Below are 16,249 nucleotides of genomic sequence, written 5' to 3' on the forward strand. Positions count from 1 at the left end.
ATTTTGCTATTTACTCCCCTTAATTTACTCCCCTTAATTTAAATAAAATTTCAATATTTTTATAATATTAATTATTTGGATTATATTAAAGGGACCAGTAAGAAAAAATATTTAAAATAGGAAGCCAGTAAGAACTAACGAGTCGTTCAAGATTCAAAACGGGTCTAACATACACTATAATAAGGATGAGACTACAAACACGGGCAATTTACGGGTTCTGATCGGATTATTAACCGGGTTCTGATCGGATTATTAACCGGGCTATTTACGGGCTATTTACGGATTCACAAAGGAATACAACGAATTTTTCCGGATATGTAAAACGGATACCGACCTGTTTTTGGGCTTATATAGGACCAACCAGCCAATGATGGAAAATTATTATTGATTATAATAAAAAAAATATGCTTTAGTTGTTTTGGGCCTTGCCATTGGGCTCCACGCTGGTCCAACACGCTGGTCCAACACGCTGGTCCAACACACTGGTCCAACACGCATAGTACAATTGGTCCAACGTTATACTAAATTATATTTTGATCTTTTGGGCCTTGCCAAATACAACGGAATTTCTGCTAAACTCAAGTCTGAATATTATTACAACATAATCAACATATGACGTTAAATTTTTTTCTTGTTGGCATCGTTCACCATCTCTTTTATACGATCCCGCTCCAAATTGAACGGAGAAAGAATATCCTGCGTCAACAACAACCGTCGCGCTTCTTCCAAGTCCTTTATCCGGAGCGACTCATAACCTTCAGCGAAGTCCTTAATAGCTAGCAGCATCCGGACACCGCAACTATGGCTGCGGAAATATCTAAACTTTGAGAATTACACAACATATGAATAAAACCCAACATAAACATTTAACTAATACGCACGTGTCTTTCTGGATGTCTATATCCATTCGCCGCCTTTCCCACGACAGCAACTGGCCCCAACTATCTCCATCTTCACCACTGAAAAGCAGCTTGTCAACCCCAATAAGCTGAAAAAATTCAAAACAATGCATTACCACAATTAACACACTTGGACGTTTAATGATGTCAGTAAGTAGAATGCATTCCAATTTCGTTGTTACCAGATCATCGATTTCATTTTTACGCTCTTCCACGGGATTGGTAATCAAGGAGTCAATCACGTATATGGTTGGTGGGTCAGCAGATACAACAAGACACCACCAATGGTTTGTATGGGGTCCCAAGTTTTCTAGTACTGGGATGAACAACTGCATAGCGTAACCTTAGACCGTTATAATTACAAGTACAACTAATCCAATCTATTAACTTATTGTATAAGTAGCCAAACAATTTTACCTCCGATATTCGCGAAAACACTGTACCAGTTTTGGTGTGCTGTTCTTCTTCTCCTAAATGGGATGCAACCTTCATTTTTTCCCTCTCCTTTGACATCCAATTTGCTAATCTACTCCGATCTACCGCGCTATTACGCACACCATCATCATGGAAGTCCGCAACAAACTTCATTACCTTTTCCTACATTGCTTTGAGTGATTAAATTGTAACCAACAGATAACTTGGTATCATTATATATTTACTGTATTTTCAAATCGTTTTACCGAAAACGTGGAGCTCAACATGTACCGCAAACTCCTCCCTAAATATTTGCCGGCCCACGTAGAATTGTATAGTCTTGCAACCGTGTCCACATACTACAATTAAAACAAAGCTAATAGTTCACAAATAAAAATAATCTCATATTCACGTTAGATAGTATATTTTAGAAGTACAGATACTAGATCAACCTACTACAACTTTGTCATCACCAGTTACCTTACCTGCTTATGAACACAACCATTCAGCTGTGCCACTCCTTTGCACTGGTGCATGTTACAATTGCTCCCGTCTCCACATTTAATCATCACAGTAAGGCTATAAAACCACAATCATAACCAGTCATTGAATCAAACTATATAACTTACACATTTTCATCTTCTCAACACCGTAATTTACGTACCTCAATCCTTTCAAATCACCGCGACCCGAAAGTAAACCGCCATTGTGGTTGACAAACTCAATCAGGTTATAACTGAATTTTTTTATTTCACTTGTAAACCATCCACGAACTCTATCAGATAGGGAAATCATCTTTTTCCTACAACGACGCGGACGAGTCCTCTGAAAAAGTAGGGCGCTAGAAGCAATGAGTCCACCCATCTTGTTGTCACAATCAATATCAACTCCTGGTGGACCGGCTGATGCCAAACCGCACACGATATCTTTGCCTTTCTCCCTGTCCAACCTCCCGGGTAGTGGTGATGCTATTACTTCACTAACCTCCGCTTCCATATTTGCAACTCCAATAGGATTAACACAAAGTTACACAAAGTTGGGGATTAAGAGGAGATGTATCCTTTGGTGGGGATGGGGAAGGGAGTGGAGATGTATCCTTTGGTGGGGATGGGGAAGGGAGTGGAGATGTATCCTTTGGTGGGGATGGGGAAGGGAGTGGAGATGTATCCTTTGGTGGGGATGGGGAAGGGAGTGGAGAAGTAACCTTTGTTGAGGGTGGAGGTGGCGGAACCTTTGGTGGGGGTGGCGAAACCTTTGGTGGGGGTGGGGGAACCTTTGGTGGTGGGGAGGATGTAACCTGTTGGCATCGTTCACTTCGAGATTGGGTCCGGGGTGGTGGAGGTGTTATAATTGGCTCCTCATTCACGGTTTCCATATGGAGTTCTATTCGTTCTAACTCGATACTGTTTTCTTTTTCCCGCTCAGCCATCTGTCTCATCTTCATTGGATTCCTCTCACTATTTCCTTTTTTCCTTGGTTTTAACGTCAATATTTCATTGTCCATTACCGGAATATATACCTAAAAATCGACAAACAACAATACTTTAGTTGAAATTAAAATTGTTAACGATTATTGAAGTAAAATGGACAAACATTCACCTTTTCAACTGGACCATGACTGTCCTTGGTGGCCCTCGGGTGTTGTGTTTCCCCGTAAACAACTACAACACACTGCAACATAGAAATACACATATTCTTATTAATATTACTATTCTAGGTACAATATTCACAACTAGATTATTTCTAAATTTTTTCACATCGTTGGATTAACGTCGTAAACACAACCTATTTATACAAATCTTTACTATAATTTAAACAGTTTTACTTACCCCGAGAACACCGTAGTCTCCTTTTTTTTCCAGATTCTCGATCAGCTCTCTTAGCTTCAAGAATCTCCTTCATGTCCCATGCCTTCAGCCTAGGGAATACGCCCCACTGGACGGGAATTCTACCGTTGTCGATCGAGAAACAAAATCTGAAATCACACAAACAGTTCATAATCATTCTAAAACAAACATTCACAATGTGCTTTTACTAGGACACTCACCACTAAATACATGGTGCAACCACCTACACCTTTGGTCCACCCGTATGTGTAGAAGTCCCTACAGAACACTTTGGCCCTCTCAATGAAGAAATCATAAACTAGCTTGCACCAATCATATTGACTTGACTGCATTCCAAGTGTGCACGCATATATCGTACCGGCACTTAATCTTCCACATTGTGTCGGACATAGGACCATCGCAAGTGCGGCTATCAAGAACATCGTCTTAAACTCCTGCTCGTCATTTTCCCCCCACTCACCCTCTAACCTTTCAAGAAATTTTGGATTCACCGGAATTGCATCTGTATAAATCATATCAGACCGCTTCCTAGGGTTTACACTCTGCCATTTACGCCCGTATAACCTTAAAACATTTTGGGCCGCGATTTTCATTTGTTCATCAGCATCACCTTCATTCGTGGGGATTACCTTCTCCCCTTTTGGAAGACCTAATATCCACCTAACCTGGTTTTTGTTCATGGGGACATCTACTCCATTCGTCCCTCTAAAAAGTTGGTTTACGGGGTCCACACGTGTCATCAACCAATACACAAAGTTGCGGGGTAAGTTCTTCCCGCACAAGTGATACAAGCCTCCGAATCCCAATTCACAAACCCACTGCTTCCTACGATTATCAAACCTATGTAATATTCTGCCAAACGCTTCAACTTTGCAGTTTATGGTTGCCGTCTGTAAAAACAAATTTTCCATTCTCATTTTTTCATAACTATACATAAATAACTTACTACTATTTACTATTTTAACAAATTTATCTACTTTAACATTTTCTTTATAATAAATATTACATTCAGATAGTACTATTACTCCAACAGACATACTATCTGTATAAACATTTTCTTTATAATAAATATTACATTCAGATAGTACTATTACTCCAACAGACATACAATCCAACTCCTCATAATTCAGATAGTACTATTACTCCAACAGACATACAATCCTCCTCTTCATTACTCAATTATAAACTAGAAAAGGAACAACTATACTAGCTACAAAAGGTACCAAACTACATAAGGCATATATTAACAATTAGATATTAGAATTCATCGAATTCTATAATCACTACGTGTCTCCCAAATACAAACCAATTTGCCACAAAAATAATATTTCACACAAATAATCCATATTTCACAACATACATCAGACATTTCACAACAAGCAACATTCATATAAAGATTGAGAATTCATACCCGTCCTTTAAATTCACGATGTAGGACTTTCAACACCCCCCGGGCTTCCTTCACTTCACCGCCCTTTGTCAAACTATTGTCCTACACAATTATACACAATCATTAGTAGGCAAGTTGTTTCTATGTAACACCATATCAAAGTAACTCAACAACTACTTAGTTTAAAATCAAGCACCGTGAATACTCGTGTGTGTAGAGTGACTTTCTCCACGACACCTCTCTTTTCGGTTTTCATCGGTTCTTTGGTGGTCACCTTTTTTTTGGTTGCCATTCCCTACCAAAATCAAAATTTCATTATGAACTACTTTTGATATACTAATATTTATAAGACTGCTTCCGGGAAAAACAAACCTTAGATAGCCCCCCGCTTCCGTTTCACAGTACTACCAGCATCCGACTGTGCAACCTCCTCCTCATCATCATCTAAGTCTTCAAATCCATATGCCTTAAAATCCTCATCTTCACTGTCATCTTGCTCACTTCTCGAACTGCTATCAACTACACTATTACCTTCTTCTTCAGAACTTAATTTCAATTTCCCACGTTTTCTAGATCTAGAAATCTTTCTGCCCATTCTTTCACCTAACACCAACACCCTAAATCACCTAATTAATGGAACATGACATTCAACGACTAACATTTCATCAGCATAATACTACTATCGCAATTTGGGACAAATCCAAAATTTATTGTTTCATTTTATTCGACATGGACCATTCAAGTATTCAACCCACATATGACTAACCATGTTTAGTGAAATTATTTACTATAATGCGGACCAACTTTTTTCACTATTATTACGGGAATTACACTACATTACTCAAAACCTATACCTGAATTTGTACTAATACATATGAGATGAATCAAGGTAAGATATCAATTTTCAATTACCAATTTCCTCAACTGATTTCTAATAAATTCGCCTGTTTTTCCTAAACAATTCCAATTCGACTACTTTCAATACTTGTTCTTCAAATCAACAAAATTAATTGAATAATAACTTTACAAAATTCAAGTACTTGAGGACTTACCAGATTGCATGCAATTATCGCCCAAGCAATTCAACTGGAAATGGAGGTTGTGGAAAGAGAAACTAGAGGAGAAAGACGGTAATAGAAGAGAAGGAGAATATTGTTGGTGAAAAAAATTTGGGATTCAGCCTTTATTTCGATTTAACCGCCCAAATGAACAAGTTACTATTCAGTTACTATTACACAACGTTAACGTCCGTTTCCTCCATCCCAATTACCGTTACTAAACGGCAAGTTCACATCAGTTATCAGATAATGACATTACTGCCCTTATCTTTTTACGAAACTACATACATGCCCAAAGATTAACGTCTCTGGTTAATCCATTAGATTGCTTTGGAATTTCTCGAGAAGATAGTTCTAGATGTTTAGAATTACAACTTTATTTTTTATTTTGTATTTTTTAATTCTCATTTCTAATTGGAAATTGTTGAAAAATGGCGCTCAAGCGGGAAATAGAAAATAGTGGGCGGGGTGGTGAATATGTTACCAACAATTATGAAAGTTGGTGAAAATATTGTTGGGAAAAAAAATTATTACCTGTTATGAAATATTATGTGGATGCCCATTATACCCCTAGTATCTTTCTGGAATATTCTAGATCTAGGGTTTATTGTTCTCCAAGAAAACCCTATTATATTGTATGTATATATATACTCTATTGTTCATGGAATAAAACATACCATTGTTCTCTCTCAATTTCTCCTCTCTTTCTCTCTATTTCACAACACGTTATCAGCACCAAACCCTAGCCGACTGAGCACACGAGAAACAAGAAAGACACTCATCGTTCAGGTATGTTAATCGCTAATCTTATTATTGAAATTTGAGAATGATAAGTGGAGTACTTGTGGCTATATGATTGGAATATATGTCTGGCTGTTTTTTTTATTACTTTTGGAAATTGCAATATGGGATATGAATGGTTTATGTGATTTGATTAGCCGAATCAATCTTATTATTGGAAGATATGAATGGTTTATGCAATATTGGATATGAATGGCTATTTTCACCTTATGCTTAGCCGCACAATATTAATGCGCTCATTGTTTTTAATTTTTCTGTTGTTTGCTCAAGTTAATTATTGGATATCAATGATGACATGCATACCCGTAGCTTTGAGTACTGCATAGGAATTTCGGCATTAATAATATAGCAAAGTGATGTAGTCAGACACCTTTAGCATAATACGATCTACAAAGTACACGATTTTCGCTTCATTTAATTTGCTTCTAATCGCATGCCACTACAATTTGATATGAATTTGCATCTAATCGTACGCGAATTTGATAAATATGTTTATTACCCAAGTCCTAATTTGCAACATTTAATTGTAGTGTAAACTAAGTTAAATCTTACAAAATTTGATTTTGGGGCCCTTGATATTACTGGAAAGAACTATTTGTTTTGAGTGTTAGATGCTGAAATTCACCTAGATGCAAAAGACCTTGGTGATACAATCAAGGCAGGAAATAAAGCAATAAGTCAAAACAAAGTTAAGACTATGATATTTCTTCTCCATCACCTCCATGAGGGTCGGTATGACCACCAGAAAACTGCAATATTACCTAAAGTTCGATATGACTGGTTACATTTAAGACTACAAGACTTTAAGTCTGTAACTCAATATAACTCAGCTATGTTCAGAATTACTTCACAGTCGAAATTATGTGGGGAGAAAATCATTGATGCAAAAATGATGGAGAAAACCTATTCTAACTTTCACTCAAATAAGTTGTCCTGCAGACACAATACAGTGAAAAGATATTAAGAAATATTTTGAACTTATATCTTGTCTCCTTGTGGCTGGAAAAAAAAATTAACGAGCTATTGATTAAAAATTAAGATTCACGTCCAACTGGTCCTGCTACATTCCCTTAAGCGAATGTGACATCCCATAATGGGAAAGAAAATACCACACAACAAAAGCGGTTGAGGACGTGGTCATGAACGTGGGCGTGGATACGAATATGGTCGAGTTTGAGGCCCAAGATGGTTCTCTCAATAACTCATATCCCCACCAGAAGTGGGACAAAGATGTCAACAAACAAGAACAAGATAAAAAGGATACTTGACCAATGTATGTTACCGCTATGGAGAAAAAGGGTATTGGTCTACTAAAACAAGTAGAATTTATAATAGAATTTGATGTGGGTAAAAATACCCTCGCTTACGTGCCCAATTTCCGCAAGACACGTGGCACTCCCTGACCGGCTGGCCGTCTATTTGGCTGCCACTTAGGAGTCACCATGTGCTCATGAGTGACTGGCCTAATTATGCCAACCACTTTAAGGCCCATGGCCCATAGGGAGTCTTATGATGGTGACACATGTCACCATCTTTGTAACACCCCCATAATCCTCCCTATTTAAAACATCTTATATTTGAGAATAGAGAAATATAGGGGTGTTACTGCCACGATGGAACGTATAAGGCAGATGAAATAACTAATTAAAAACCGGTTTAACTTTTATAGTCTAACTTTGAAAACAAACAGCGGAAGTCTTAAAACGAATACTTCAAATACAATGTGGAGACCTCAATAGGCCCCTTCTTAAATCCAAACTCCAACACAAGGAATAAGTTAAGTTAAGCCGTTGTAATCAATTAAAATCTAAAACCAATGTAATATTCAAAGGGAAAAAGGTACTTCAAAATCTATCCCCATGCATGCTTATTCACAAACCTGTAGATTGGCTGCTCCCCATAATCCCAAGTGAAATTATGGTTCACCGCAGGGCCATCATATAAAGAGACATGGCCAACAACAACAAAGATCAAGTCAGCTAATGCTGAGTACGTACTAAAGCAATAATCATTTAGTAATAAACGTTCTAGACACACAATACTATTAAATAATGCACCTCAGGACACGACACTAACTTACCGACTCAACCTTGATTTATGTGAATTAGAATTGGCATTGTAATATAAAAGATTGATCATAGGCCGTCCTTGACCGCACCTAACGATCCTATAAGAGTATCGAAGAGTCCTAGACGTGCCTTCGAATATGTAACTTTAAACTTACTAGAGCGTTCTCTAGTATAGACAAACCTTGAATCAGTATGCATACCCCCGAGAAGAGTCCTTGACGTACCTTCTCTAGGAAGTTTAACTACTTAGTTAACTCGATTTTTGTAGGTAAAAGCGCCCTAGCGTATAATAAAGAGTGCAGGATACTAATACAAAGATTGTCCCTTTACCCATACTACTACTCGAGAAATTATCTCTGAGAGCTTACAAGTCATTCCTTTCACTTTAAGTGCTTTAGTAATTTCCTTGTTATTCAATTTGTTTATACCTTAAACAAAATATAAATACGTAACATAAGAAACACGACTTCTCTTTTAATTCCTTTAGGACGAGTGATCAAACAATTAAGACACCCATTATTAGGCCATTAGTCCTTGGCTCAGAGGTTTTGAGAGACCTCCTAACATACTATGTCTAAACTTAGTCTAATTAACAATAGTAAAACTTGTAAAGACAATAATATGAAAGATCATGCTTGCTTCCTATAATAAACAAACAACGACATAATCCCAAGTGTACGCATCACCACACATTCATTGAAATATAAATAATTCCAAGGCCTACTCATGCCACTAATACTACAAGTACATTCTAGGACTAGTACGTACCTTTTGAAGTACGAAAACAGCTTAAGTGTAACGAGCTAGCTAGAATCTCCCTTCTACAAACTTGGTACCTAAACATTGTATAATAATACAATTAGTTCTTGATTACATAAATTAACATCAAGGTACTAAAAATCAGATCCATATAACTTCCTACTAATCTGATTTTTAGACTCTTAATGCTCCAAATACACAAACAATAACCTACTATTGTTCACATTGTAACCTCATCGTAAAAGCTTATTTAAAATAGTCACTTAGAAACTTTAAAAACCGGTTTAACAACGAATAAGAATGCCGATTTTTCATTCACAAAACAAATCAGATTGTATACTTGTATAAAATATTACCTTTAGTGATTAAAACTCCTAATAATAGTTTGGCATAGTTAAGTATAACAAAACAGACTAGGTAGCTACAATAATTATCTTTTTAAAACCTCTTTAAAACATGTTGTGAGCTTGTAACTTTGTAAGTATAATAAAGGAACTCCATAATAAAGCTTCCCCTTTTCTTTTTCTTTAAATCGTTACTGTTAATACATCATCAATAACCATCAGCACTCATAAATATATGCAATGAATAACACTACTTAATTCCCATAGAAACAAAGTCAACCCTACGCAAGAAATAAGGTGACAAGGCATGCAATTTAGTCATAAACAATGAACAACAACTCACGCAACAGCAACAACGAACAACAACTCACGCAGCAGTGTAGTTGTTGTTGTTGTTGTTATTACTGTAACATGGTGGGGGTATAAAGAGACTAGACGAAGAGGAAAGAAGAGTACAAACAGCACAACGATGATGGTGATGCTGGCAGCGAATGCAGGAGCAGGGCATGAGCAGAGGAGAAAACGGCGACGGAGGAATAGCAAACAGCAGTATGCGAGGATGAAATAAAAAAAAGGGTTTTGGGTTTTCTTTTTTAGTGAAATTCAGATATTCTATACTTTAAAAGATTTGAAAATAATTAATTTAAACTCCTTTTCCAAATTATTTTCGATTTCCCTTCTTAAAATTTTGTAAACTCCTTGTTTCCTTATTTTTCTTGAAATAAAACACTTTGTTTTTCTTTGAGGATAAAATAAATTTTATAATATTTATACTCTTGTTTAAAACGTAACATTGTTTCTAGGTATTTAAAACATACAACTCCATTTCTAATTATTTAAAACATAAAACTCCGTACATGTCGTTGAAATATAAAATAAAACGACCCAAAAATACGGAGTATCACAGGCTTCCCTCCTTAAAAGAAGTTTCGACCTCGAAACTTGGGGTTTCTAGTTTTGGGGAAAACTTTAGGTTCACTCTTGGTATAAGTAATAGGAATAAAACTTAGTCACTGAGCATATATAGCACACACATACCCTTAGAATTAACCAAAACTATAGAAAAGATGGGCGGAAATTCGGGCGCCTTCTACCCCCCTTAAAAGGAGTGACGTCCCTGGAACTCATCGTACCTCGGTAAACAGTTATGGGTATCTTTTCTTCATGTCATCTTCGGCTTCCCAGGTGGCTTCTTCAGTTACCTGGTTCGACTATAGGACCTTGACGATACTAACATCCTTATTTCTTGTACTCCGAACCTTTCTGTCCAATATCTTGATTGGTTTTTCTTCATAGGAAAGTGACTCATCTAGCTCGATTGACTCAGGTTGCAAAATGTGTGAAACATCTGGGACGTATCTCTTGAGTTGTGACACATGGAAAACATTTTGCACACGATCTAGCTCATTTGGCAGAGCTAGCTTATAGGCTACCTGGCCAACTTTCTTTAAAATCTCATATGGGCCTATAAACTTTGGGCTCAACTTTCCCTTTTTACCGAACCTCATTACGCCTTTAATGGGTGAAACTCGTAAAAGAACTTTTTCACCAACTTCGTACTGTTCTTCCCTTCTTTTCAAGTCAGCATACAATTTCTGACGATCCTGGGCCGCATGAATCCTCTCTTGAATGATCTTTACTTGATTTATAGTTTCCTCGATTAACTCGGGCCCTAAGATAATCGTCTCGCTAATATCGCTCCAACAGACAGGACTTCGACACTTTCTTCCATAAAGTGCCTCGAATGGGGCCATTCCAATGCTTGCATGATGGCTGTTGTTGTACGAGAATTCTATGAGGTCGAGGTGATCTTCCCACGATCCTTGGAAATCTAGTACACATGCCCTGAGCATTGCCTCTAGTGTTTGAATCGTCCTCTCGGTCTGACCATCAGTTGCAGGGTGAAAAGCTGTACTTTTCAGAAGTTTAGTACCATAAGCCTTTTGAAATGCTTCCCAAAAGTTAGACAAGAACCTTGAATCTCTGTCTGAAACTATGTCCGACGGAACACCATGGAGTCGCACCACATTCTTAATGTAGACCTTTGCTAACTTTTCAACTTTCCAGGTTTCCTTTATAGGAATGAACACCGCAGACTTAGTTAATCGATCGATCACTACCCAAATTGTGTCTAAGCCTGTTCGGGTTTTGGGTAAGGCAGTAACGAAGTCCATTGCTATGGAATCCCACTTCCATACTGGGACATCTAAAGGTTGAATCTTTCCTTGGGGCCTTTTGTTCTCATGCTTCACCTTCTGGCATGTCAGGCAACAAGACACAAATTCTGCTACCTCCTTTTTCATTCCGGGCCACCAAACACATGTTCTTTAGATCCTTGTAAAGATTATCTCCTCCAGGATGTACCGAGTACGGTGTACTATGTGCTTCTTCCATGATTTTCTTTTTGATCTCTTCACATTTCTGGGGTATACACCATCTACCCTTATATCGGACACTACCATCACCATGGATTACAAACCCCTCGGCCTTGCCTTCACTCAATCTCTTCTTCACTTTTTCTAACTCAGGATCCCCAGGTTGATTAACTAGAATTTCTTGAAAGAACGTAGGTTGGATTGTTAGAGCACATAATCTAGCTTCTAATCCCCCTGGACGAATAATTTCAATACTCAGCTTCTCGAACTCCTCACAAAGTGCATCAGGAACTACCAAGGCTTTCAAACTGTGACTTGTTTTTCTGCTAAGGGCGTCAGCTACTACATTGGCTTTCCCTCCATGGTATTGGATGTCTAAGTCATAGTCTTTGATCAATTCTAACCACCTTCTTTGCCTCATGTTGAGGTCTTTCTGGGTGAAGATATATTTCAGGCTCTTGTGATCAGTGAAAATTTTGCAAGTTATTCCGTACAGGTAATGTCTCCATATCTTTAAAGCAAATACTATAGCAGCAAGTTCTAAGTCGTCAGTGGGGTAATTGGCTTCATATGGTTTTAGCTGTCTAGAGGCATAGGCTATCACTTTTCTGTTCTGCATTAGCACACAACCTAATCCATTCTTTGACGCATCGTTGTAAACCTCAAAGCCATCTGTACCATCAGGTAGAGTCAATATTGGTGTTGTAGTCAATCTCTCTTTCAATGATTGGAAAGCATGCTCGCAGTCTTCGGTCCACACGAACTTTGTCTCCTTTTTCATGAGGTTGGTCATGGGTCTAGCTACTTTGGAAAAGTCTTTCACGAATCTTCTATAATATCTTGCTAAACCTAAGAAACTCCTTACCTCAGTGACATTCTTTGGGGCAACCCATTCACTCACAGCCTTTATCTTTGCCGGGTCTACAGATACCCCTTCCTTAGAAATGAAATGGCCTAGGAATGAGACTTTTTCGAGCCAAAACTCACACTTGGAAAATTTAGCATATAGCTGGCTATCTCTAAGTGTTTGGAGGATGGTCCTAAGGTGACCCTCGTGCTCTTCACGGTCTTTAGAATAAATGAGGATGTCATCAATGAATTCAACCACGAATTTGTCTAAGTACGGCTTGAAAATACGGTTCATTAGGTCCATAAACACGGATGGGGCATTAGTCAATCCAAAAGGCATTACTGTAAACTCGTAGTGACCATAACGAGTCCTAAAGGCTGTTTTTGGGATGTCTTGATCGACTATTCTGACTTGGTGGTAACCCGAACGAAGGTCTATCTTGGAGAAAATTCCGGCTCCCTTGAGCTGATCGAACAAGTCGTCAATCCTGGGCAAAGGGTACTTATTCTTCACAGTGGCATTATTAAGTTCACGGTAATCAATGCATAGCCTAAGGGTCCCATCTTTCTTTTTTACAAACAATACGGGTGCACCCCATGGGGAGGTGCTAGGCCTAATATACCCCTTATCCAATAGATCCTCCAGTTGACCTTTCAACTCATTCATTTCAGCAGGTGCCATTCTATAAGGTGCCTTAGAAATCGGTCCCGTGCCTGGAACTAAATCTATGGTAAACTCGACATCTCTCTTAGGTGGCATATCTGGAACATCATTAGGGAAAACATCTTGAAACTCGTTCACTATTGGGATATCTTCTAGTAAAACTACCTCTTCCTCTATCCGTCTCACACAGCAAAAATATAGAGGAGAACCTTTCTAGACATAATTCTTTAGTCTCAAAGCACTAATGATTCTCACCCCTGGTTTATTCCCAATCCTCTGGTATGAAACATCATTTCCTAATGGGCTTTTAAGTTTAACTTTTTGTGCTTGGCAATCTATCTTTGCCTGATATTTCCCTAACCAATCCATTCCCAAAATAACATCTAGACCACCCAACTGAAATTCAATAAGGTTTGAAGGAAAAATAGCACCAGCAATACAAATTTCTACCCCATCATAAAACTTTTCACAATTTACTATTTCCCCAGAAGGAAAAGCTATAGGGACAGACACAGATTTCGGATTATCTAAGTTTAAGATTTCTAAAATAGAACTGGAAATGAAAGAATATGAAGCTCCTGAATCAAATAAAACTCTAACAGGTGTTGAGTAAATAGAAAATGTACCCGTCACCACATCATGTAACGCTCCAGCCTCCTGGTTATTCATTACATTGAGCTTCCCCGGTGCATTCCCATTTCCATTTCCGTTACCATTAGGATTGGATCCATTTCCATTCCCGTTCGCCTTGAATCCTTGGCCTTGTTGAGAATTATAACCTTTGTTTCCATTACCGTTCTTGTATTGTTGATTCCCGTTGCCATTCCTGTACTGGTGACTACCATTTCCCCCATTTCCCGGATGAGTTTGGTAGTTCCCATTGCCATTGGCGTTCTTAACATTGGAATAACATTCATAGCGTCGGTGACCCTTCTTTCCACACTTGTTGCACTCCACTAATTCTCCATTACAGTCTTTCCCTGGGTGATTGTTGGGGCAGTTTTTGCAGTAGTGGTACCGTTGGGTTTGACCACCATTCCCACTCTTTTTCCCTTCAAAGCGATTCCCATTCGGCTGCTTTCCATTGCCGTGAGAACCACCATTGAAATTATTCCCGAACTTGGGCTTCTTGTCAAAACGATGATGGTTCTGAACGGCGTTGTCTTTCCTCTTATCCCCAGCGGAGCTTGCCTCTTTCCTCAGTTTTATGCCCTCCAGATGGGCAGCCTTTCCATAGCAGACATCCATGCAAGTGAAGTTTTCTCCCGACAGTTTTTCTTGCAGTTCATAAGATAGTCCCAATTCGAACTTTTGAGCTTTGATTTCCTCAGTAGGGACAGTTTCAGGTGCGAACCTCATAAGATCAATAAACTTCTGGTGGTACTCATGAATTGTCATGTTCGTCCCTTCCATCTTCAGAGAGATGAATTCCAGGTTTTTCTGCTTCTTGGCATGGGGAGGTAGAAACTTTGCACGAATAGCGATCTTGAATTGTTCCCAGCCAAAGTTTGCTTGTTGTTGCAGGGTCGCTTTAGCACGATTCCACCACATGTCAGCTTCTTCGCGGATGTAGAACACCGCACTAGGTACTTTCAAATTTTCCGGACAGTTAAGGGTCTCAAACAATCGCTCGAATTCATGAAACCAATCTTCTAGTGCAGCTGGATCACCCTTCCCGGTGAAGTAGGTAGGCTTATTCATGCTTATTTTCTTGTACAGTTCACCAGCTACGTCTTGGTGGGGTGGGTGTAGGTGACCAAGATTATTCTGTGCCAGATTCTGCGTAACCTGAATCAATTGCCTTAAGGTATCCTTCATAGCTTGGATTTCGGTATCAACTCGTCTACCACGGCCAGCCATTAATTCCTGCATCGGTAGGCGGACGCGTATTTTATTAATAAGTCTTTGGCAACTTGTCAAAGTCAAGACTTCATAAAAATAGTCATATCTACAGATATGAATAAACAGGGGGAGGTTTAAACTCATATCTAGACGTAAGTCGGCACAGTACACATACAACTATCCATTATTACTACTAAGGCACGAGTACATGTTAACTCACACTATACGTTACTTAGTATAACATATTCTAACCCTTTCATGATAATAACACTAACACCAGCATGTATATTAATTCTAAACTAATTCTCAATGATAATAGTCTAATTCTAAGTAACTAGTATTATATGGCTAACAATTACGAGATTCCACCAAATTCTTCTATATTAAATGCTTATTAACGATAATGTTACGAAATATAATATACTGCTGGATATATCGTAATTCAAATACAAAGTTGATGTGGGCTTGAATACATCCCCCACAAAGCCCAAAGAGGCAGCCTACGATTCATACTGGTCAGTTGGGCTCAGACCTAGAAAGAAGGCCCAAAATCTTGGTACCCCACCAGAATAAAGGCAGAGCCCCATTTGGCAAAGCCCATTCTCTCTGAAGGCAGGTCCAAATAGAGAAGGTCCATCGTTGCAGGCCGAATTCCACGTGTCCTAAATCCCCAAGGGGCACGCATCCCACAGCTAGGGTTGAGGATGCAGTCCCCAAGAAACCCTAGCACTATAAATAGCTCAGATCCCAAGGTAAAAGGGTATTCAATTCTTGCCCACCAACGAAAACCTATCGTTGCTCTGCCTTCTCTCTACAAATTACTTATCTCTCTAGCTTATACTTACTTAAGCATCGGAGGGAATATTCCTACGGGAATATTCTTGTTTTGTAGGTTGCCAGAAGTTCGTGCCAGGTCATACTTGATACCTCCGAGGAAC

The 16,249-nt window shown here is 38.6% G+C and overlaps 3 protein-coding genes across 3 annotated transcripts; all 3 read right to left on the reverse strand.

The window, feature by feature from the left end:
* Nucleotides 1–424: 424 nt before the first annotated feature.
* On the reverse strand, nt 425–2,200 carry LOC130469295 (uncharacterized). Its single transcript, XM_056838384.1, has 7 exons — nt 1,978–2,200; nt 1,799–1,892; nt 1,580–1,672; nt 1,317–1,496; nt 1,082–1,228; nt 882–988; nt 425–805 (listed from the first exon to the last, which is right to left on the reverse strand). Exons 1-7 carry the CDS (start codon nt 2,175–2,177, stop codon nt 619–621), a joined length of 1,008 nt encoding a protein of 335 aa, XP_056694362.1. The 5' UTR covers nt 2,178–2,200; the 3' UTR covers nt 425–618.
* Nucleotides 2,201–2,328: 128 nt separating this feature from the next.
* On the reverse strand, nt 2,329–4,842 carry LOC110781076 (uncharacterized). Its single transcript, XM_056839529.1, has 5 exons — nt 4,747–4,842; nt 4,572–4,652; nt 3,361–4,050; nt 2,913–2,984; nt 2,329–2,832 (listed from the first exon to the last, which is right to left on the reverse strand). Exons 1-5 carry the CDS (start codon nt 4,840–4,842, stop codon nt 2,329–2,331), a joined length of 1,443 nt encoding a protein of 480 aa, XP_056695507.1.
* A 6,980-nt stretch (nt 4,843–11,822) lies between these two features.
* LOC130469979 (uncharacterized) lies at nt 11,823–15,341 on the reverse strand. The gene is made up of 3 exons (XM_056839530.1): nt 13,725–15,341; nt 13,166–13,682; nt 11,823–13,024 (listed from the first exon to the last, which is right to left on the reverse strand). The coding sequence occupies exons 1-3, from the start codon at nt 15,339–15,341 to the stop codon at nt 11,823–11,825; spliced, it is 3,336 nt and encodes a 1,111-aa protein (XP_056695508.1).
* Between the last annotated feature and the right edge of the window lie 908 nt (nt 15,342–16,249).

The sequence above is a fragment of the Spinacia oleracea genome, chromosome 3, assembly GCF_020520425.1.
Source record: "Spinacia oleracea cultivar Varoflay chromosome 3, BTI_SOV_V1, whole genome shotgun sequence".
Classification (NCBI taxonomy): domain Eukaryota; kingdom Viridiplantae; phylum Streptophyta; class Magnoliopsida; order Caryophyllales; family Amaranthaceae; genus Spinacia; species Spinacia oleracea.

Excerpts from the sequence above, each read along its gene's own strand:
- LOC130469295 (XM_056838384.1), bottom strand. The coding sequence starts at position 2,177 with ATGGGTGGACTCATTGCTTCTAGCGCCCTACTTTTTCAGAGGACTCGT. Across the intron at positions 1,497-1,579 it reads TGTTGAGCTCCACGTTTTCG|GAAAAGGTAATGAAGTTTGT; the intron begins GTAAAACGATTT and ends AAAGCAATGTAG. Across the intron at positions 806-881 it reads ATAGACATCCAGAAAGACAC|CCATAGTTGCGGTGTCCGGA; the intron begins GTGCGTATTAGT and ends ATATTTCCGCAG.
- LOC110781076 (XM_056839529.1), bottom strand. The coding sequence starts at position 4,842 with ATGGCAACCAAAAAAAAGGTGACCACCAAAGAACCGATGAAAACCGAA. Across the intron at positions 4,051-4,571 it reads ATCGTGAATTTAAAGGACGG|ACGGCAACCATAAACTGCAA; the intron begins GTATGAATTCTC and ends TTGTTTTTACAG. Across the intron at positions 2,985-3,360 it reads GTTGCACCATGTATTTAGTG|TGTGTTGTAGTTGTTTACGG; the intron begins GTGAGTGTCCTA and ends TCTATGTTGCAG.
- LOC130469979 (XM_056839530.1), bottom strand. The coding sequence starts at position 15,341 with ATGCAGGAATTAATGGCTGGCCGTGGTAGACGAGTTGATACCGAAATC. Across the intron at positions 13,683-13,724 it reads GGATTGGGAATAAACCAGGG|AAAGGTTCTCCTCTATATTT; the intron begins GTGAGAATCATT and ends AATTATGTCTAG. Across the intron at positions 13,025-13,165 it reads AGCCTTTAGGACTCGTTATG|ACCGTGAAGAGCACGAGGGT; the intron begins GTCACTACGAGT and ends TTTATTCTAAAG.